At 36.1% G+C, this 25,042-nt stretch overlaps 1 protein-coding gene across 1 annotated transcript in view; it reads right to left on the bottom strand.

Annotated features, from left to right (window-relative positions):
- Positions 1-7,548: 7,548 nt before the first annotated feature.
- Positions 7,549-25,042, bottom strand: part of WDR70 (WD repeat domain 70) — a 387,773-nt gene continuing 370,279 nt past the window's right edge. The window contains exons 17-18 of the mRNA XM_004447213.3: positions 24,742-24,904; positions 7,549-7,729 (exon numbers count right to left, since the gene is read on the bottom strand). Coding sequence (XP_004447270.1) covers positions 7,642-7,729; positions 24,742-24,904 — 251 coding nt within the window. The 3' untranslated portion in view covers positions 7,549-7,641. The remainder of the gene's footprint in view (positions 7,730-24,741; positions 24,905-25,042) is intronic.

Genomic DNA, 25,042 nt, shown 5'->3' with positions numbered 1-25,042 from the left:
GCATCCAAACCAGAGGGTTATACATTTTTCTGAAATGTCCATGGATATTTCTCCAGGATAGGTCACATGTTAATGCACACTTCAGCACTCAAAAAATATAAAAAGATTGAAATTATACAAAGCACCTTCTCAGATCATAATGGAATGAAACTGGAAATCAATAATAGACAGGAAAGAAGTAAATCTGCAAATGTGTGGAGGCTAAACAACATACTCCTAAATAATCAGTGGGTCAGAGAAGAAATTGCAAGCAAAATCAGTAAATATATCGAGACAAATGAAAACAAGAACACAGCTTATCAAAACTTATGCGATACAGTCTTAAGAGGGAAATTTATAGCCCTAAAAGTCTATATTAAAAAAGAAGAGGGAAGCAGATTTGGCTCAACTGATGGACCATCCGCCTACCACGTGGGAGGTCCAGGGTTCAAACCCAGGGCCTCCTGACCCATGCACAGTGCTGATGTGTGCAGAGAGTGCTGTGCCATGCAGGGGTGCCCCTGCTTAGGGAAGCCCCACACACAGGGAGTGTGCCCCGTAAGGAGAGCCACCCTGTGTGAAAAAGTGCAGCCTGCCCAGGAGTGGCGCCGCACACATGGAGAGCTGATGCAGCAAGATGATGCAAGAAAGAAGAGATGCAGTTTCCCAGTGCTGCTGATAGGAATGCAAGTGGACCCAGAGGAACACACAGCAAATGGACACAGAGAGCAGACAACTGCCAGAGAGGTTGGGGGAAGGGGAGAGAAATAAAATAAATCTTTAAAAAATAAAAAATAAATACATAAAATGGAAAAGGAGAAAGAGCTACACTCAATGATTTAACTGAACAGCTACAGAAACTAGAAAAAGAACAGCAAACCAATCCCAAAGCAAGGAGAAGGAATGAAATAATAAAGATGAGAGCAGAAACAAATGAAATTGAGAATTAAAAAATAGAGAAAATCAACAAAATCAAAATCTGGTTCTTTGAGAAGAGCAATAAAATTGACAAACTCCTAGCTAGACTAAAAAAAGAGAGAGAGAGAGAAGATCCAAATAAATACAAAATTAAAGGGGGGAAGTTATGACTGACTCCACAGTAATAAAAAGGATCATAAGAGGCTATTATGAGAAACTGTATGCCAACAAATAGACAACCTAGATGAAACGGACAAATTCCTAGAAATGCACAATGTGCACTGACACCACAAGAAATACAAGAATTTAACAAACCAATCAGCTTTAAAGAGATTGAATCCATCATCAAAAATCTTTCAACAAAGAAAAGTACAGAGCAGATGGCTTCACAGATGAATTCTACCAAACATTATGAAAAGAATTAACACTAATCCTGTTTAAACTTTTCCAAAAAATTGAAGAGGAAAAATTACCCAACATATTTTATAAGGCCAATATTGCCTTCATATGAAAGCCAGATAAAGACATGACAAGAAAAGAAAATTACAGACCAATCTCTCTAATGAACTTCTCAACATAATACTTGCAAATCGAGTCCAACAGCTTATGAAAAGACTTACACATCACGACCAAGGGGGATTTATTCCTGGTATGCAAGGCTGGTTCAACATAAGAAAATCAATCAATGTAATATACCACATTAACATAATGAATGAAAAAATAACATGATCATCTCAATTGATGCAGAAGAGGCATTTGACAAAATCCAGCATCCTTCTCTTGATAAACACACTTCAAAAGATAGGAATAGAAGGAAAATTCCTCAATATGATAAAAGGCATATATGAAAAACCCACAGCCAACGTCATATTCAGTGGGGAAAGATGAAAGTTTTCCTTCTAAGATCAGGAACAAGACAAGGATGCCCACTGTCACCACTGTTATTCAATATTGTACTAGGAGTTCTAGCTAGAGCAATTAGACAAGAAAAAAAAAAAAAGGTATCCAAATAGGAAAAGAAGAAGTAAAACTTACTATTTGCAGACATCATGATCCTTTATTTAGAAAATTCTGAAATGTCTGTGACAAAGCTATGTTAGCTTAGTTCAGCAAATTATTTCAGCAAAGTGGCAGGATTCAGATCAACATGCAAAAATCAGTAATGTTTCTGTACATAGTATTGAACAGTCTGAAGAAGAAATCAAGGAAATAATTCCATTTGCAATAACAACAAAAAGACTCAAATACCTAGGAATAAATTTAACCAAAGAAGTATGGGACCTATATGCAGAAACAATGCTAAAAGAAATCAATTAAGACCTAAACAAATGGAAAGACAGTCTGTGTTCAAGGGTTGGAAGACTAAATATTGTGAAGATGTCAATCCTACCCAAACTGATTTACAGATTCAGTGCAATACCAATCAAAACTCCAACTACCTACTTTACAGAAAAAGGAAGGTAATTACCAAATTCATTTGGAAGGAAAAGTACACCAATAGTCAAAAGCATTCTAAAAAAAGAAGAGTGACATTCTACTACCTGACCTTGAAAAATATAACAAAGCTACAATGCTCAAACCTGCATGGTATTGGCATAAAGGTAGATATATCCATCAGTGGAATAGAACTGAGAGTCCAGAAATAAATCTTACCTCTACGGTCAACTAGTTTTTGATAAATCTAACAAACCATTCTCTTCCACAAATGGTGCTGGGAGAACTGGGTATCTACTACCAAAAGAATAAAAAAGGAACCTTATCTCATTCCCTATATAAGAACCAACTCAAAATGGGTCAAAGACCTAAATATAAAAGCCAGGACCATAAAACTACTAGAAGAAAATGTAGGGAAACATCTTAAAGACCTTGTGGCAGTGGTGGTTTCTTGGATCTTATACCCAAAACACATGCAACAGAAGAAAAAAAAGATAAATGGGACCTCCTCAAAATTAAACACTTTTGCACCTCAGAGGACTCTGCAAAAGGGTGAAAAGGCAGCTGATGCCTATTTGGAAATCACATGTCCAATAATGGTTTAATATCCATGATATATAAAGGGATGTTACAACTCAACAATAAAAAGACAAATGAACTGATTTTAAAAATGGGCAAAAGACTTTAATAGACATTTGCCCAAAGAAGAAATACAAATGGCGGGGAAAAAAAAAAAACAAACCATGAAAAAATGCTCAACATCACTAATGATTAGGGAAATGCAAATCAAATCTACAATGAGATATGATTTCACACCTAGCAGAATGGCCACTATTAAAAAGACAGAGAACTGTAAAGTGTTGGAGAGGAATGTGGAGACATAGGAACACTTATTCACTGTTGGAGGGAATGCAGAATAGTAAGCTACTGTGGAGGACTGTTTGGCCTACATGACCCTACAATATCACTATTGGGTATACACCTAGAAGAACTGAGGACAGTGCCACGAATAGACATTTGCACACCTATGTTCATAGTGGTGTTACTCAAGATTTCTGAAAGTTGGGAACAACCCAGGTGTCCATCAACTGATGAATGGATAAACAAATTGTGGTGTATTCACACAATGGAATATTTTGCAACTATAAGAAGAAATGAAGTTGTAAATCATATAAAAACACAGACAAACCTGGAGGACATTATGCTGAGTGAAGCAAGCCAGATTCAAAAGGATAAATACTGTATGATTGTGTTACTATGGACTAAACATATTGTGTAACATATTGTGTGACTCCATTTATATAAAATGTAAATATAGATCAATTTATAAAGATGAAATTTATGTAGGACTAGGGAAGGCATGCTAAGGGGGTATGGAGTTTTTCTTTTTGGAGTAATGAAATTATTCTAAAATTTTTTGTGATGATGAATGCACAGTATTGTGATTATACTAAAAGTCATTGATTAAACACTTTAGATAGATCATATGGTATGGGAATAAATTTAAAAAACTGCTTAAAAAAGAAATAATTGTGCATTAATAGCCAGAAATAGCAGCTATGAACAGCAGGGGAAACAGAGATTGAGAGGTGAAGAATTTTGTTTGTCTGTTTTTTTATTATCAAAGTAATGAAAATGCTCTAACAATGAATGAAGTGATGAATGCACAAATAGGTGATTATACCAAACAACATTTATTGTACACTACAGATGAAGTGTAATCTTTAATATGTATCAAATTTGATTTGTTTTAAAAACAAAGCCAAAAAAAGTGCTTATGCTTAGATACCACCTTCCTATAATCATGAAGTTGATCTCTCTTGCTTTTAATGGGATGAAAGACTAAGAGTCTTTTAAAAATTTTTCCTACAAAGCAGTAAGAGTAACTGCCTGAGATTAAATGGGTATGAGTGTGGTAGAGATTTTAGTTTATTTGGTATTGTGTGTGTGCGTGAGTGAATGAGTGTGAGAACTGTGTCCTGGGAGCTCACAGAAAACCTGCCTCAGTTAGGAAACTCCATGCTGGAGATATCACAGATCTTTGGTGACACAAGGATCACATGGCCCTGATGATAGCAAATATGACAGGACAGGAGGTGAGTGCCTGAAGATGTCATGGTGGCTTAGTGTTTGATGGGCCCCACCAGGAACAGCACAGACCCCTGTTCACAATCCTGCTTCCTCAAGCCATTCCAAAGAATGGGACCAATAAACAACCCCCAACAGAGAAGAGGCAACATAGATTGGATATAGGCTAAGCTTTGGTAATAATGATCTTCTTTTCCATCTGTGAGGCAGAATTTCTCATGTTTCACTCTTCCTTTCCCTTCCTCATTCTACTTTCTCTCCTTCCCTTCCCTTCATCAAAGAATTAAAGAACACGTTCTCAGAGCTAGAGTCTAGGAATACAAATGTGAATAAAACATGGCTCCTCTCATCCATTCAACAAATTCATTGATTATTTATTGAACCCAATGTTCTTTAGTTTTTACAATCCACATCCTAGTGGGGGAAATACACACACACAGGCACACAGCCATATACATGCACACACTCAGAATGCATCATAAAGAAAAGCTATAGTGGAAAGGAATATAAGCGACTATGGGAACAACGGGGGAAGCAACTAATCAATTGCTTGCCTGCATGGGTTGTAGATGCTGTTCAGGAAAGGTGAAATTGATTCCCATCTCCAGAAAAGAGCAGGAATATTCCAAGCAGACAAAGGAGAAAGAAAGACAAAGGTATAAAGGCAGCATGTGCAAAGACACTCGGGTGCCAAAGAACATGGTACCTTCTGGATTCAGTGTGGCTGGACCTTGGTAGCATGTGCAAGATAGCAGAAGTAGAAGAAAAACAGGGAGAGGCAGAATCCTGGATGTCCTTAAGTGCCATTCAAATGAATTAGAACTACTGGCAAGGAGCCTCTGGAAGGCTCTAAGCAGAGGAATGGATGAAAGACTTTGGTTTTAGAATGCTAAATCCACTGGCAGAATGAAAGGTGGATTAGATGAAGAACAAATGAAAAACAGGTTAGTTGGAAAGGCGGCACATGTGGTGGTTCAAATGAGGGATAAAAGAGGGTCTAAATTTTAGCAGGGACAGTAGAAACAGAGAAGGGCAAAGATGAGAAATTGAGAAGATAGCATGAGCAGAAATTGACAGCTGATTAAATGAGGTGGGAGTGGGAATAAGACAGGAGTCTTGTTTGAGAAACTAGAAATATAGTAGACTAAGAAAGTACAAACTTTACGGAGAAAGATAATGAGGCTTGAGGGGTATGAGGCATTTGAGGGCCTGTGGGATGACCATCTGGAGATGTCCATTCTGGTGTTGGGACTATGAGTCAAAGGAGCACCTACTATTTGTTTAGCCCTGTTTCTGAGGTCCTCCCTCACCGAAATCAAAATAGAAATTCCTATGTGTAGCTATTTTGCCCAGTCTTCTGTGGAAAGAATTTCTCTAGAGTCCAATCAATCATCTCAAATACAAAAAGGCCCACTTGTGTTGTCAGTAAAAATGAGGAAATCATCTTTTTGCTAAATTTGCCTTTCTCTCCTCTTATATCATAGCAGACTCCGCCAAGACCACTATAATCAAGTTGTTATTCCCCCACCCAACCCACCCTTCACTGCAACTTTTGGCTGTACAAGACAAATATTTTCATATGGTGCAATGTTAATGTTGAGATGGGGGAAATGTGAGATGTTTTCAGTAAATTTTGTCCAAGAAGCAATAAACTTACAAATCTGTAATTGATTTTGGATATTTCATCAGCAATAGGAAACTTGGGGCAGTTTATTGATTACTAATGTTTAGGAGATCTTGGTTGTCTTTAGACAGCACTCTCTAGCTGTCACCTCAGATTACCCGACTTCTTGAACCTCTTTGCCTCATCCGTAAAATGGGTTTAGCAATCATACCTACTCATGGGTGTTTTTGTGAGGATTAAATAAGTTAATAGAAAAGGTTAAAATAGTACCTGTCTTATGGTAGGTAGTCAGCAAATGTTCTTGCTCTTTAACCTATTACTTATAGGTTATATCCTTTGGGAAGGAGAATGGGATAGAAGTGGGGTGGGAGGGAAAAAGAACAGAGAATAATGTATAAGAATAAAGTGTTTAGAATATATCTTTAGAAGAATGCGTACTGCCACCTCAGAACTGCAGAGGCAAGAAAGCTGTGAGAGTATGAGTGGTTGATAAAAAAAGTGGGGATTCTTTTTTTTTTTTTGAGGGAGGGGCAGGGAGGTTGCATGAAGCCTATAGAACCAGGAAATTTCTGACATACTTTTAAAATCACCATTATTTTTTATAGGTATTTAATTCACTGTAATAAATGAGAGCAGGAAAGCAGAAAGCAAGGGTATTAAAAGACCTGAATTGTCTAATGGGGACTGCTTAACATGCAAAAACTACCCCATGTCTATGTGAAATCAGTCCACAGCATTTTATTCTATTGACTCATTATAACTGTCACAAAAGCACAAGGCCTTTTAGGATGATTTTTTAATGTCTTCTACTTATACAGCTCTGTATATTTTAAAGCATTTCTATACCTTTCTAGTTTAATCCTGATAAAATACTAGGCATTGTAGATATCATTAGACCTATTTTAAAATAGCAAATATTTAATGTGCACTTCCAATGTGTCAAGGGACTGTGCTAAATGCTCTACAAGGAGTGTTTCATTTAATCCTCACAACAAATCTATGGGGCAGGTACTATTATTATCTGAGGCTTGAAGAGAACAGTTTAACTCATGCAAGGTGACTCACACAGTAAAGATCAGAGCCGGGATTTGAACCCATATTGGTCTAAGGGACAATCAGATACATGCTCTTTCCTAGGATGCCAATGCTTTTAGTTTGAACTTAGTCTGATTATTTACAGTCATGTAAACAACTGTTGTAAAATTATACAGAAATATTAAACTTTTTGATGTCTATTTCCATATTATGTCCCTAGAATTATGCAAGACAGATGTATATCTCAAAGCATTTGCCCCCTCTAAACTTATACGAAAATGCGCAAGACCAACAATCCTCAAATAAAGGTTCCAAAAACCTAAAGTACTCAGTAATAGGCTAAGTATTTGTTTCTTGCTTACATGTAATATAGTTTAACAGCTGTACGTTAAGAAAACGTAAGCACGATTTCAGTGGAAGGTAACTACCAATTTTCTGAATGGTTCAATAATGCAAAGGACAAAATCTGCTAAAATAAATTTTTTTTTTTAATTTCATAAGCATTAAAAAAAACCTGTACTATATCCCTCCTCTTCATGCAAACAGCTCTCAAATGCAATTCTTCAAATTTTACGTTTTTTCCATTCTGGCTCATTCTTTGCTTCTTCATCATCAGATTCAACTTGGGCAAACATAGTTTTAGGCTGAGTCCTAAAAGAAAAGTTAAAAGAAGAGAGGAAAAATTTAGTCAGCAAGAGATTTCGCGCCTTTCATCATACAGAAACAAATTTGGAGTATCAATTATTATAGCTCAATTATTAAATATCAATCATTAAAATTCTGGCAAAGAAAATAATAATGGAAATTTATGTGCACAAAAAGAATCAAAGATTCTGTTAAAGGTCTTCCCTCTCTGGCAGACTATGTATGCTGTCCTTTCCTTAAATAAAATGAAATGCATCAAATTAATTGGAACCTTATTGATTGATAACCTCTCTCCACTTCAAATTCAGGCTAACTGGGAACATTTGGAAGGCCAAATTATATTCATTAATCAAGAATGCACATGATCTTAATTTACATCTATCTGGCTTAATTAAGTCAAGGTATATGTGGTTTTACTGCAGGCAAACAGAAGAATTTTAGTTAACAGTTTTCTTATCTATGAATTTAAATAATAATTTATATATAGTAATTTGAACACTGCCAGCAAAAACAAAAAACAAAACAAGCAAACAACCCTCTTCCCCCCAGTACCCAGAAATACCAAGCATTTTAGGATATATCACTGAGTACCACTGCAGTAATACTGCCCAACCTAGTTCATCAATCTTTTTGTATAAGGACTTTTTGTGCTTTATAAACACTTAGCTTAAAATTTTTACACGGTTCACTCAGAAAATATTTCTGAGAAAATGTCAAATGGTTATAATTTATGCCCTTTTTCGTAATGCTTCTGCTAATTTCCTTTCAAAAAAGCTACATAGCATTATGAAGAAACATTAAAGCATAATATCTAAAGATTATTTATTTTAGCTTATGTCTTCATTTAGAGTTCACTATATCACAGTACTTCAAGAATGGTAAAAATAATGATGGCAACAACAATAATTCCTTTAATTTGGCATGGGAAAGGAGGGTTAAAACTTTATATGCTTCTTGTTGGGGAAGAAGAATAAACCATCAATTATTCATACTGATGTTGTTCGGACCTAAATCTTGTACCAGAATTCCTCCTAAATTAATCACAATTCCAATCTCCCTAGTCATCTCACATATCTACGTACAGCCCTAGTTGTCTCCACCCACAATCCAGTGGGTTAAATTTCTCACTGTCTCTTCAAGACACTGTTCTGATATCCACAAAAAAGATCATAGCTCTAAATTACAAAAAGCAGCAAGAGATTGTCATATGCTATGAAAGCTGCTCAATTACTAGAAAGTGAGACCACTGGCTTTTTAATGAGCTACAAAAGGGCAATTGGTGTGTGTTACATATTTAAACCTCTAGCAAGTATGTGGACTGATCACTTCGGTATGGACAAATGTGTACAAGAACAAGCCTGTCTAGTTTAAAAATATCTTTGAATTAGATATTTAATTTCTAAGGGAGAAAAAGAACCTGGTCTTCCAAAGATACCTGGCAATGCTTTCTAAGACTCCAGCTCATCAATGTTTGTTGCAATGAGATTTAAGTACGAGGAAGCTGCAATGCTGCTTCTTTGGATAAAAAAAAGAAACTGAATGAAAGATCACAGGAAGAGAGCCTGGAGCTTGAAAGGATATTTAAGTTAAGTCACTTTTTTTTTATATTCCGCCTACTTTCAAAAGTATTTACAGGAGGTTGGTGGCTAATACTAAAAGGCACCCAGTCAAAAGAACTATTTTTAAGTGGGTAGAAAAGAGTAATGACTGCAAAAAGGCATGAGGAAATTTTTTTTGGGGGGGATGGAAATAGTCTATAATCTTGATTGGAATGGTTATACTCAGGTGTTTACATTTGTCAAAATGCAAACTAAACACTTGAAATGGGTGCATTTTTGTTTTTTACTGTATGTAAGTATATTCTTCAATAAAGTTGACTTATAAAGAAAATCAAAACAAAACAAATGAGTAGACAGTTAAGATCTAAAGAACAAAGGGTACATAACAGAACATAAAAATTAGCAATGAGTTTCCTAGCAGTCAAAACAAGGGACAAATACAGTTTTTCAAAGGTGATACTTTCCTCTCCTTCATTCACTGAGTAGATTTTTACATCAGAGTCATACAGGCTGTCACTTCCAATTACTAAACTGTAACAGTTACCTTTGCCTCACCAAGTATTCAAATTCAGCAGATTTCAATTTCTTGAAAGGTGGAACATCTGAATATCATGGTCCTCTTCGTAAAACTCCATGAAGTTTATTTTAAATACTATTTTTTGGACTAACAACAACATTGCCAACAAAATGGCCATATTATCTGTATGCAGTATTAGACCACCACCTTTAGCTTTCAAGTAACCATGTCCCCTTCCCCAAATCACCAAAATCAAGGCATGTTAGTGTCCAAATTTTCCCAGCAAAATTTGTTTACTATTTGTTCTTTCATTTTGTTGCCTGTTATCCCTAGCAGATAAGCAGTTCAAGGAGCAAATATTTTATGCTTTAAAATTTTTTTAAGGAAGTAACACTTAAAATTTAGAAAATTCTATTCACAAACTTAGTTTTTCTGATTATTGGAAAAAGACTTCCATAATTGAGCTAGGCTGGCCAGATAGGGAATAACTGTTAAGCACTAGGCTTTCAGGCTTGAAAATAAGGAAGAACAAAGTTCTCTGACTGAGAAACAAGGAAGATACCTTGGGAGAGTCTTGGCCTCAAATCTGGGGCTGTGCATAGCAAGCGTTTTTCCTTCACTTTAAAAAAATTTTTTAAAAAGATACTCAGATTACATAAATGACACATAAAAAGTATAGGGGATTCCCATATGCACCCCTCCCTCTCCCATACTTTCCCACATTAACAACATCCTTCATTAGTATGGTACATTTGTTAGAATTGATGAAAACATATTGGAGCATTGCCATTAAGCAGTGTTTCTTAAACCATCAGGGTACAGTGCCTGCCTTGCATTTCTAATTTCTAATCCCCTAGTAACGTATTACTAGAAAAATGAAAGTAAAAAGACTACAAAATAAAAATGCAAATTTTTATTATTTGATTCAACAGATGTATCAAATTGCTTTAAAATTTTCTAAATGCCTAGCCTCAGTTTCTACACTTACCTCGTCAGCACCGGTCCTTGGCCCCCCACTGTGAGTAGCACCTGTCAAGAGCATCATCCCTCCCCTAGCTTGAAAAAGAAGAGAAAAGCAAGGCACTGAAATCAGGCTGTGTAGTAAGAATTAACATGAATTTTTACAAGATGAGCTTCCTCCAACTGTGGGACAATATTTCTCACCTTTGTGGAGAAGTTAGTTTGGTGAGATGCTACTGAAGACTTGGTGAAGGAATGATATTTGGGGCTACACTCTCACAGGCCCATCCTTTAAAGAGCATCTTTACCTCTTGGGATGGGAGGTGAAGGAGAGGGTAGCCCACAAAAGGAAACTGCCCTCATTCCAATTCATCCTGCCCACAAAACGAATATTCTTAAAGCACAGGAATATACTTCAAGAAGCTTCAAGAACCTTCAATAAGAGCAGTATGTTATTTGCTGAATTAAGATCAGGTTCCTCAAAAAAAGATTATTCAAATTCAGCAAATTGAAATCTCTGTCTAGCCTAGGGAATCTCAGTGTTTTGTAGAAACACAATGGGAGAATCACAGTATTTTTTTTTTTTAAGATTTATTTATTTATTTAATTCCGCCCCCCCCGCCCCCTCCCGTGGTTGTCTGTTCTTGGTGTCTATTTGCTGCGTCTTGTTTCTTTGTCGGCTTCTGTTGTCGTCAGCGGCACAGGAAGTGTGGGCAGCACCATTCCTGGGCAGGCTGCTCTCTCTTTTCACGCTGGGCGGCTCTCCTCACGGGCGCACTCCTTGCGCGTGGGGCTCCCCCACGCGGGGGACACCCCTGCGTGGCAGGGCACTCCTTGCGTGCATCAGCGCTGCGCATGGCCAGTTCCACACAGGTCAGGGAGGCCCGGGGCTTGAACCGCGGACCTCCCATATGGTAGACGGACGCCCTAACCACTGGGCCAAAGTCCGTTTCCCCACAGTTTTAAACTTTGCAGCAATTCTTTCTTTTCAGAAGATTTTATCTTTGAATTTATTTCCAACAGATATTCTTTTGAAAATTTTTGGAAATTCACATATGAAAATATTTTTTAAGATCACTTAAATGGATTTCTTTAGCGACTATTTTATCAAGACAGTGAGGAAAAGAGATGATTTGGCCACTCTAGCAGAAGGAAGAACAGAACTAAATTTCTTCCCTGAGGGATGGTCTAATCTGCCCTTGGCATAGAAAACTACTATAAAAATAAATCAACAATGACAAGCAGAAGTAAAATGGCACTTGCAAAAAGATAAACTGCAAATGGATGTGAAAACATTTAAAAGCTGGACCAGAAATTCCTGTTATAAAGTCATCAGAAACTCTTCTAGGTCCTTATTAACATTGTCACTGGCCACAAAATGGATTCCTTTCTGGGGTCCTTGAAGAAATGCTATTTGTACACTGATTTTAATATAGAGTATGTTAGGTACTTCCATAAGTAAGACTAGAACAAATCAAAACAAAAATGGAAAGATTACAGAAACCCAGGAAATACAGAAATAAATAATATGAATGAAATATACTCTACTGTTCTGAGGAAGCATTTCCATTACCTACCCATTCCTACTCTTCTATTTAATTTCTTCAGAATTCTATACCTCATTTTTCAAGAAACAGGAAGTTACAACTCAAACTTACAGCTTCATGGCAAATCTACTTCCTTGTCTCCCCATAAAGTCTATAAAGGAATTTACTTGAAGGAGAAAGAGGCCAGGAGAACATTCCATTCAGTCAAAGGTACAACATGTGGGTATTCAGCTGATTAATGAAGAAAAAGTAAACCTCAATGAAGAACCAGTGATATATCCATTTTATTGAAATCGGGTTTATCCAGAATATTTCTTTTACCAGTTTATGGCCCATGCTTAGCCATTTTTCTAAGTGTTCATTTAAAACTCAAACTTACATTGTTATGAAACAATGCTGTTATGAAACTTGTGTTTTCCAGACTGATTAACTGATTCGGGGAATAAGTAAACATTTTTCACTTGTCAGCTTGTTTACCAGAGTTAGCAAGAAAAGAAGAGCAGATTACATATCAACATAGTTATTGCTGCTAACCATTAAATAAAGTAATCAGAGGAAGGCTGAAGGGTTTTTTGTTTTATTTTGTTTTAGCTTCAGTAAACTCTGCATTTGCTAAATAGTTAATATGTTTTCATGGAGCAAATATAAAACTTTAAACAAATGTCTTCCTCAAATCTATAAATTTTGATTACCACTTTGTGATGATTAATTTTTCTCTTCTGAACTTTTTTTTTGAAACTTGAGTTATTCAGGTTATTGTACAAAATGAGTCTTTTCTAAAACCTGTGTGCATAAAAAATAAAAGGAGCCCAACAGAAACGAAGTCCCACCTCAGTGTTTCCATCCAGTGGAAATCTGTATAGAACATCCAGTAATGAATAAAGTTTTCTCTTGCAATCTTTTAAAAGAGCATTTTTGGGTACAGTGTGTGTGTGTGAGGGATTTAAAGTATAAGCCAGGACTGTCCTATCTCTTCTGACTAAGCTGTAACTCATGCTTTCTACACTTCTTTTCCTTTAGCACTTAGGCTACAGTAAGCTTGTCAAAATGTTTTCAGCTGCAATGGCAATTCGACAAGTCAAATTCTTTTTAATTACAGATATCTTTATGATATGTTTAATTCCAAAAGCAAAAAGCCAGCTCCTGGGTAATGGAACGAATATGAGGGGAAATCAGTTGTATTATTTAGTCATCGGTATGTGAGTATAAACTATAAGCTTTTTTGGCTCAGGGCCCATTGTTTATTATGAGGGAAAACCTCAAAGCCAAAGTCAATTACAACCATGACATGATAATCTGACACACTTGTTAACCCTGTTAGAATGAATAAGGCCCAGATGAACTCTGACACAGTCATCACAATCGCAGAATTATTAGGATTAAATAAAGGGCTTGACCAAAGGATTCCACTTGAAAATGGCCCCTTTTTTCTGGTGAAGAGGTAATCAAAGATAATTTTCTTTTAATATAAGGGACACATAAGAGAAAGGGCAACATGATGTTTCTAGATAAATAGTTTTCTAGTTTCTTCAGAAAATGAATACAAAATATTTTGGAAAACAGATAAACACATAAACAGACTCACGAATAGGACATACTAACTCATAATCCTCTGTGTGAGAATTCAAAGACTAGGTGAGGGTAGACAAGAGGCTACATATGAGAAGTGAGGAAACTGTGTAAACAAACAAAAAAGGTGAGGGGAGAGGAGAAGAGGAAAAAAGGAAAAAAAAAACAAAACAAAACACTACAAAACTGCCACTAGCTACTTTATCACCAATTGGGTGAAGAGGTAAGAATGGTAAAACACTTGAAAAACACACGGGCCTGAGACAGCCCAGATACCATCACTGTCCTTTCTAAGATAAAAGATATAACTGCATGCCACAATTTCTATGGAAAAACATATATAAAATCTGGAGCTCTACCAACTGACTTCATGGATGGGGAGACAGTCACAGTGAATAGAAGTGATTTGCTGATCCCTGGTAGGTGTGGAACTCAACCTGAGACTAGTTTCTTAGTCTAGTGTTCCTTCTGCTATATCATGTTGGCTCAACAATAATCTTTTTCAGGTTCACCATTACTCAACTTTTCTAACAACTTGTATCAGTTGCTTCGTGATGAGAAGCTGTACAACCTTATAGTTAAGAGCACTTGCTCGACTCTGAAGCAAGACTGTCTGTATTCAAATCTCAGTTCTGCAATGTGCTATTTGTGTGTGATGAGCCTCAGTTTCATCATCTGTAAAATGGGGACAATAATACTACAAATCTCATAAACTTTTTGTGAAGGCTAAATGAATAATATATATAAAGCTTTTAAGCAACCCTGGCCTAGACAAAGTATAATAAAATTGTCATTATTTTTATATACCTTGCTTTGGATACCAGGAATTCCTCCGTTCCCATATTAGGCATATTTTCAAAACGTATGCAGAATACAGCTGGCAAATTTATATATTTGTATATTAGATCTAAGATAGCAGTTTGTTGTTTTTAAAAAATACTGGCAGTTCTTGTTATATAAATAATCTTTCTTCAGTATGACTCTATAATCCAAATAATGTATTCTGTAAATCTGAATTTTCTTAAGGGAGGAAATTAGTAGTGATTTATTTTACATACTTACTTTTGTACTTATAACCAAACTACAGTGTGCAAAATAACCAGTTGGCACACTTTTAAAATGCAGATTCCCAGCCCCATTCCCAGAGTTTAACTGAGCTGGGCTAGGGTAGAGTTTGGAAACGTGCATTTTTAAAAAGCAATCTCTCCTCTCCCTGATTTTGATGCAGGCAGTTCATAAAACCACTTTGAGAAACACTGGCCTTTACATAAGAAGATGGTAGACAGTGGTGATCAGTCACCTAAGTATAACGCAGGTAAAAGTTATAGTTTTTTTCTCTGCAAATTTACATTTCTTTTTGACACAAACAGTATAAAAACCTTCACTCATTCACAGGGTTGCCTCTTTCAATCTTGCCCACTAACTCAACATAATTTTAAATTGATCCTTTACAGGTGGGAACAATATTTTAATATACACATACATTCATGTATCTGGGACCAGACAAGACATGCTCACTGAAAATTAAATTGACCAAACCAGCAATAATGGCAGTATATCTGGGAAGAAAAGTGACCACGGCTAACAGAGTTGTCAGGCTGTCAGGCTGCTGGCCAGGGTCCAGGCTCCCACACTCATCTATCCTTGCCTGACGTGTAAATTAATAGCATTCTGGATCTACATCCTGCCTACTATGTGACCAACTCCTTTCCCCTCCCCCAAGCAACATCTTTTTTACAAGAAATTATAACTGAATCTGCCCATGTGTGGTTGAATGAGAGTCTTCTGTGATCCTGCTGTGTTTTAAAACTTTCTTGGTTATTACATTGTTAGTGCCAGGAATGAAACTTAAATACCCAGTCGAGGAATGTAAAGGGTTCAAAGATTCTTTGTTATCACTGGAGAATGAAGGTTGAGTGTGTGTCATGTGCAGGCAGGAAGATCTGTGTAAAGTCAAATTGTGCTTTTCTATGATAAAAGAAGATACAGTAAATCTTCATTTCATCATTGACAGAAGTCAACTGCAGTGAAGACAAACAACCAGACACACATTCTCAATTACAGTGACCTTTATGAAAGGATCCTTTTAAATATTAGCTTCCCTTCAAATACTTTGCCACTTGGCAGTAAAGAGTATACTCTAGCAGGTGAACATTGGAGAAACAGCACTGCAAAACTAGCTAACAAACTACATGCTGCAGACAGTGCCATAAACTTAGTCAGTATGCAATAAATGTAAGGTGATGAAACCAGGTGGAAGGAAAGAGATGGATGCAAAGAACACCCAGAGAAAGGTGTATGTTAAAAAGCACATTCCTCCCCAAAGCTCTTTAGATTAGGGATCAGGAGACTGAAGTCTAGTTCTAGCTTCATTCACGTTAGGTCCAAGTCTGTAAACTTCAATCTCCTCAAATATAAGGTATTCCTATTCTATCTACCTGGTAAGCCTGCTATTAAACAAGCATATTATTTAATTATAAATATAACTAAATCACCTATAATGCAGAAGTTTATCTTCAGGTAATGGTCACAAATGAACAAAAATAGTTTCAGATTCAATTAATTTTATTTAAAGGAAGTTGAAAATCTGAACGAATAATTTTCCAAGAAAATTACGGAGAAGCCTCAGAAGAGTCAAGAAATCAAAACAGACTACTTACCATGAAGGATGGGAAAGAGAGAGAGAGAAATTATTAAGGATTTATTACTCACCCTTCATCCCACAAAAGAGCAAGGCTTTGGCAGTTTCACAGGCGAACTCTATCAAATCTTTACAAAGTGGGTAAACTTAATAGTATTCAAACAGTTTGAAGGATATATAGAGAAGAAAAGCATAAAAAGTATTTTATCAAACCAACCTAACACCTGACAAAGAATACACTGCAGCCACATGACCATCATACCAAAAAATGTAAGGATGGTTCAGCATTATGAAATCTAGTAATACAACTCATTATATTCTTAAAGTAGAAAAATATTTGAGGTTACTTCCATTGATGTAGGATAAAAGAATTCAACAAAATTCAGCATCTATTCCTGTTGACCATGCCTCTGGCCTTTGCGTGGTCTTTTCTTCAAATGGAATGCTCTTCTCCTGAATATCTACATGGCCCACTCCCTTGTTTTCCTTCAAGTCAAAGATCACTTTAGCTGAGAGGATAAACAAAATATGGTATATACACACATGAGGAATATTATTCAACAATAAAAAGGAATGAAGTTCTGATATATGCTATAATATGGATGAACTGTGAAGACATCATTTTCAGTGAAATGAGCCAGGCATAAAAGATAAATATTATAATATCTCATTTATATGAAATACCTAGAATAAGGAAATTTCATAGAGACAGATAGTAAATTACAGGGTAAATTACAGATAGTAAATTACCAGGGGTGAAGTGGGGGAGAGAAAGGAGAGGGAATGATTGCTTAATGGGTACAGAGTTTCTGTGAGAGGTGATGACAAAGTTGGGGTAATGGATGTTGGTGCTGGTAGCATAAAACTATATACTCAAAGAGGCTAAAATGGGAAATGATGAGTTGTATTTATGTTACCACAAAAAAAAGTTTTTAAAAATTAGTTCAGCAGAAGGTTCTACCCTGATCACTATATCTAAAATAGTATCCTTTTCTTTTCTTATTCTAGATTTCCTCATTCATACTTTAGTTTTCTTCTTAGGATGTGCTGTCATCTGACATTTATGGGTTTATTCATTGTCTGTTTTTGCCTACTAGAATATATGCTCCATAGTAACTACTATATACCCACATTTTAGAGTAGCACAGACACATTGTAGGTGTTCAGTTAATCTTTGCTGTATGAATAAATAAATTAGAGAAGGACTCTTCCTTAACATCAGTGTGTGTTTGAAAGTTATCATGCTTTATTGGGAAATACCATTAGACTGAACAATATGAAATTGTTGATATTTGATTATTTTTGACCTACAAAAAGGACAATTTCATATAGGTCTACCTAACAGAATCATTCTTGTAAGATTCAAAATGAGAAAGGATTTGCACGAATCACTGATATTGTTTTACGCTATTCTGGTGGTACCAGTCAATGCAATTAGATAAGAAAAAGAAATCATAGGTATAAAAATTGGAAAGGAGGAGATAAACATCATTATTAGTAGAAGATATAATTTTATATCTGCAATACCTAACCAAAACAACTAAAAATTATTATAAATAATAGAATATGGTAAACATATAGATACAAAACATATATAAATATAAATTAATACTATATATAAGTAGCCATATTACATTCCGGTATACAAAGGAGTTACAAATTCAGTAGAAGAAAAAGATTCTATTTACAATAGGACAAAAAGATAAAATAACTAGAAAATAAACTTAAAGGGAAATGTGAAAGATCTATATGAAGAAAACTTAAATATACTACTGAGGGATATAGAGACATAACAGACATCCTACTGCTGGTTTGAAAATCAATATATAAAATTCTACCTAAATTAATATATACATGTAACTCAATTCCAATAAGAACAGCACAGGAACGGTGTGGGGGTTAGAGAGGTTACTAGATAACTTATAGTAAAGTTATGGAAACCTGCATAGAGAGAAAAAAATTCTGATAAGAAAAATAATCAGGGTAGGAAGCCCTATAATGAAAACTGTGTGGTACAGATACTCGACTAGATGAGCAATTAATAAAAGAGAACAAAGAACCCAGTATCAACTAAAATACATATAAACAGGCAGTGTGTATAATAATGGTGGCATTTCAATTCAATGAAGAAAAATCAATTATTCAATAAAAGATGTTACAAAAATTGGCTAATAATTGCAAAAAATCTAAGTTGGAGTCTTAGTGTACAGGTGGAAAAATGGCCCCCATAAAGATACCTATTGCAAATCCCTGGAACCTGTATATGTTGCCTTATCTGGAAAAAGTTTCTTTGCAGTTGTGATTAAGGATCTTAAGATAAGAAGGTAATCCTGGATTATCTTGGGTGGGCCATAAATGCCACCTTAAGTATCCCTGTAAGAGCAATAAGGAGAAGACAGAGGAGAGAAGGTGATGTGAAGATGGAGGCAGAGACTGGAGTGATATGACCACAAGCCAAGGAAGCTGGTACTTCCAGAAGTTAGAAGATACATGGAACAGATTCTCCCCTAGAACCTCTGTAGGGAGTGTAACCCTGTCAACACCTTCATTTTGCACTTCTGGCCTTCAAAACTGCAAGAGTATAAAGTTCTGCTGTTTTAGAAATTTGTGGTCATTTGTACGGGAGCCCTAGGAAACTTATTCACATACTTTACTCTTTCTACTAAAATAGTTCCAAGTGAATCAAATATTTAACTCTAAAAAAATGAAACCATATAAGTTTAAATGGAAATATGGACGAATTTAACCTAAAAAGCCAGAAAAGGAAAAATTTTGACTACATCGTACTAATTTTTTTTTTTTTTTGCATGGAAAAATGTCATAAACAAAGTAAAATGAAAAATGACAGGCTGGAAAAAATATCTACAATATATGACACATTAAGGGTTAATCTCCTTAATCAACAGAATTTACAAATCAATAAGAAAAAGACCAAACAACCAATAGACAAAGGAACAAAAGACATGAATAAATAGTTCACAACAAAAAGAGGGTTTTAACATAGGAAAAGACGCTCAATCATTTAAAAATGTGAAAACTACAATGAGTTACAAGTTTTCACCTAACAGGTTGGAAAAGGTAAAAGTATAACATACTCATTTAGCAAGGATGAGGGGAAAAAGACACTCATACAGTGGAGAGGCCAAATGAAAAGTCGCTTTGGAGGAAAATTTGCACTAACTATATAAATTTTGAAATGCAATTTTTAAATTCTATCAGCAATTATATTTCCAGTTTTGCACAGGTAGGCAAATATGGATGTCAAAAGGTATTGCTCTCTGTAATTATTTATGAAAGCAAAAGACTGAAAACAACATAAATGTCCTTCAATATGACATAGTTTTAGAAAATGATTATATATCAATACAATGGAATATGTAAAGAATAAGATAGATACATATGTATGGATAGATCTGGTCTGATTCCCAAGATGTATACTAAGTAAAAAAATAACACTAACCAACCACACACACAGAAAGCCATGGCTTGTAAAGCATGCTATATATCTATATTTTTGAACAATCTGCTATACACACATCTGCTCGCTTTTATATGGACTCTCTCTGAGAGGACATACAAGAACCTCTCAATGGTGGGTACTTTTGAGCAGTTGAACAAAGGAATTGTGGTGGGAGGGGTTAAGTGAAAGGGAGGCTTTCTTATTGTTTATTTATAAGTACAGCTGGACTTTTTTTTTGGTACTGCATGTATTATTTAAAAATTCACACATGAAAATTACATATTAAATTGAAGGTGATCCCTTTCCAAATAATTGCAATCGTTCAATATCAGAACAATCTGGAAATTCTAAGGAGAGGTTCCAAGCCTGAACTCTAGCAATGGTGTTGCTATCTAGTAGATTTTAAAGATTATCGTCTCAGTGTCTTATAAATGTTGACACCTTCCTATGGATTATTTACTGTTAGTATCAACCAATAATAAGCAAACAGAATCATTTCAAAATCTGTGGAGAAACATCAATGATTAACTTTGTATAGAAACATATACACACATTTGGGGCAATTAGCCATCAAAATAATATTCACTATGTTCAGCAAATTTTAAACTATAATTGTGTTGGGAAACGGACTTTGGCCCAGTGGTTAGGGCGTCCGTCTACCACATGGGAGGTCCGCGGTTCAAGCCCCGGGCCTCCTTGACCCGTGTGGAGCTGGCCCAAGCACAGTGCTGATGCGCGCAAGGAGTGCCCTGCCACACAGGGATGTCCCCCGCGTAGGGGAGCCCCACGCGCAAGAAGTGCACCCATAAGGAGAGCCGCCCAGCCCGAAGGAGGGAGCAGCCTGCCGAGGAATGGCGCTGCCCACACTTCCCGTGCCGCTGACGACAACAGAAGCGGACAAAGAAACAAGACGCAGCAAAAAGACACAGAAAACAGACAACCGGGGGAGGGGAGGGGAATTAAATAAATAAAAATAAATCTTTAAAAAAAAAAGAAAAACTGTAATTGTGTTTACTCTTCTTTCCTCAGCTAATTTTTGGTACGTTTCTAAAGTTTTTTGAAGTTTGAAAAAAAAAACTAATAAGAACAGAAAAATAACTATTCTGTTATAAACAGACGTGTCAACGTAGGCATAATCTATAAACTTATCTAACGTTCCATCATGTATTGACATACATCAGCTTATACACATACAATTTTTTAAAAAGATTTATTTATTTATTTCTCTCCTCTCCCCCCCCCCCCCCGCCACTCCGGTTGTCTGTTCTCTGTGTCTATTTGCTGCGTTGTCTTCTTTGTCTGCTTCTGTTGTTGTCAGCGGCACGGGAATCTGTGTTTCTTTTTGTTGTGTCATCTTGTTGTGTCAGCTCTCTGTGTGGGCGGTGCCATTCTAGGCAGGCTGCACTTTCTTTCACACTGGGCGGCTCTCCTTACGGGGCGCACTCCTTGTGCATGGGGCTCCCCTATGCGGGGGACACCCCTGTGTGGCACGGCACTCATTGCGCGCATCAGCACTGCGCATGGGCCAGCTCCACAAGGGTCAAGGAGGCGTGGGGTTTGAACTGCGGACCTCCCATGTGGTAGACGGATGCCCTAACCACTGGGCCAAGTCCGCCGCCTACACACACAAATTTTATACAAAGGCTAAATTTACATTATTTAGCTGATCAATCTTGTTATGACACTTTTAACTGTTGTAATATTGTCCAATTAAATATTCAGAGATATTCCAGCTGTACTGTTTGGTTCTTAAAACACATTATGAATTAAGACATTAATTCATAACTGACATTACTTAGCAAAATCTGTGGATACAGTGTCCCCCCCCTAAGATTCCTCTGGCTTTTTTGTGTGGTATGCTTCCATTCACAACAATTAGCACTTACTGCTCTTTGTCAGAGGCAGGTCACTGAAGCCCTGGAAAGCTGGAAGTACCTGGGAATGTGTCCTCCAATTCCATCTCCTGCAATTAACAAATGACCCACAGAGACAAGCCTATCATGCCCTTCACAGGACAAAGGTCTCCAGGTTACCCTGCAAGATCGAGCCAATTGTTTTCCTTCCTGGGACTTGATATTACACCCTTGCTTGAATTCCTTGCACTTCTCCATTTCTCTATTGGTTTCCTCTAGGAATTGCTTCCTAGTAAACCACCTTAATATGAATCTTTGTTTCAGGGTCTACGTCTAAGAATCCAACCTAAGACAATCTATTTTTCTTTAAAGAAAAGTAGCTCATAAAGATAAGTGGGAGGGTGGGGGAGGACTGATAACAGGATTACAGATAAACTGAGTTGGTTCATAAGGAAATTTTTTTCCCAGCATATTAATTAATGTTTTGAAAAGTGACCAGAAACCAGCTTTCTTACAATGAAAGGGAAAGCTTTAGCATTATATAAAGACATCAAGAAAAAAAGGGAATACACATCTATCATTCATAATTTAATTAGTGAATTCACAAGTCTATTCACTGCAACATTGTCTGTAAATGAAAATATTGCAAACGATCTAAATACCCATACATAGAAAGTGCATGAATAAACTATGGTACATCTGTACAATGGAGGACTATGCAGCTGTATAAAAGAATAAGAAAAATCTCTATGAACAGATATGGAATGATTTCCAGGCATACTGTTAAGTGAAAAAAAGCAAAACCCAAAAAGTATTCATAGTCTTCATGTAAGAAAGGAGATGCAAGAAAATATTCATATATTGGCTCATTTGTACAAAAGAAATACAGGAAGGATAAACCAGAAATTAAAGAGAATGGTTACCCATAAGAGGTGACGGGAAAGCGATTGAAAGAAGTGGTGTGGGAGGAGAGATGAGAATAGGGGAGCAGGGATGAAAAGGGAATGATATCACAGTACTCAGTACCACAGCACTATTTTACATACCATTTACAACTCCCCAAAATAAACAGAATGTGTGTGGGGGAATGTGACCCAAAAAGGAAAACAAATATTAACAAAGAAACCAAAAGGCATTACAAATGAATAACATAACGACACTGACAGGCATGGAGAAAAAAGATCTAATCTAAGTAACTTTGGATAACAGTAGCTTGACTTGATATTGTGAGACTAAAGACAAAAAGAACTATACACAAATACTACAATCTAGTTATAAAATGTGTTTCTCACAGGGGTTTTGGTTAGCTATTCTGAAACTACTTTATGCTTATACCAGAATTGAAGAAATAAGTAAATATATTATAGATAATGAGAGCTGGGTTTCTCACAATAGGAGAAAGAAGGTACAAATAAGGAAAGGAGAAAGCCAAATGGATTGAAATGAGAGGAATCGGTATAAACTCATTTTAAAATATGAAAATTACATATATTAAATTATAAGAATTCCAAATAAAATGTATAGATATAGATATATATACACACACACATACAAAGAAGCATATAGAAAAACAGATGTACTAATGCATACATATATTTCCAAACTTTTTCTGCTGAGAGGGCCCAGAAGCAATGACATTCAGTACCAATGAGCACACCTGGTATCTAGTTCTTGGTTTCTAAACGCCATTCCCAATTAAAGGAATCAAGGTCCCTTCAAGAAGTGGTTAATCCCAGGGCTGGGGCCAGTAAAATAAAGATGAGCCTGGAACAACCTGTGGTACCACAAAGAAAGGATGTGCTCAAAAAAACAGAGAAAGGCTATGTACAACGAGTTCACACCTACAGGAATGGATTAAGTTTAAGAACATGTTATTTAGGGGGTGGAGTGAGAGGGATGAGTACATACCTCTCTAAATTACTACCATCACAAAGTCCTTGATATGATATATGATTCCTGTGTTATTTTTGCCTAATTGTATAACTTCATTCCAGTCACAAGAAAATATCAGACAAACCCAAATTAAATAACTGACCAATATTCATTAAAAGTGTTAAGGTCATGAAAGATAAGAAAGACTGAGAAACTGTTATGACTGGAGGAGACTAAGGAGAAATAACAATTAAATGCAATGTGGGGTCCTGGATAGACCCCAGAACAGAAATATGACATTAATGGAAAAACAACTAAAATTCAAAGAAAGTCTATAGTTTAGTTAATAGTATTGTATCAGTGTTAATTTTGTGGTTTTGTATAGTGGTTATATAAAGTGTTACATTAGGAGAAGCTAGGTGAAGAGTACACATAAATTCTCTATACTATTTTTGTAACTTTTCTGTAGGCTTAAAATTGGTTCAAAATAACAAGTTAAAAACTTAAAAAAAAAAAAAAAGGAAAATAATACTATAGTACCTTTCTTTAGTGTAAATGCAGCTGGCTCAGTGGTTTAATGAACCACTACACAGTCACCCATGTTAAGCTTTCTGAAGGAATCTGAGTAGGCAGGATCTGCAGAGTAGATATCTTAGATATATGGCTATATAAATAAAAGTTAGTCCTTAAGTACAAATCTATAAATTGCTCCCCTTCATTTGCTTTTAACCTTTCTTATTGAGAAAATGCATATAGTCACTGATTTTTTTTTTAATCATAGGTATGATGGGTTATCCATAGTGGTTTACATTAGGCTATAACTCTACTGTAACTTGCCCTTGTTTAATTCAAAAGTCACCATTTTAGAGTCTTAAGGTACAAACTAAAGCCTAAGCTTCTAGTCTGTGAGTAGCAGGCCTATTTTTCAAGTTCAAGCATGAAATAAAGGGAAAAGTTAGAATCCCAAAGCAGTCATTGTTATGTTCTTTCCAATTCATTAAATACAACAATTTTTCTATTTTAAAAAGCTATTTACTTACTTGGAATATGCTGGAGAAACCCAATATGGATTGTCTTCAGCTGCTTTGGCATGCCGCAAAATGGCTTCCCGAGGATTGCTGTCATCTGTCTTGTCCAAAGCAATGTTCTTCACAATGTATGATGACAGAGTGCCCCCATGGGTTCCAACCCGGCCACCACGACCTGTTTTAAAGGAAAAAAAACCAACCAGAAACTGAATGACTAGAACAGTATGTAGGTATACCTTGTATACAGCATACTTATCTGGCAAGGTTGAGAATCCCTTAGTGTTGGCTTCAAAAGTGGCCTGTTAAATGGGTA

This window comes from Dasypus novemcinctus, chromosome 2 (genome assembly GCF_030445035.2).
Source record: "Dasypus novemcinctus isolate mDasNov1 chromosome 2, mDasNov1.1.hap2, whole genome shotgun sequence".
In the NCBI taxonomy this organism is placed as follows: Eukaryota; Metazoa; Chordata; class Mammalia; order Cingulata; family Dasypodidae; genus Dasypus; species Dasypus novemcinctus.
This window is presented reverse-complemented; position numbering and strand designations above follow the sequence as displayed.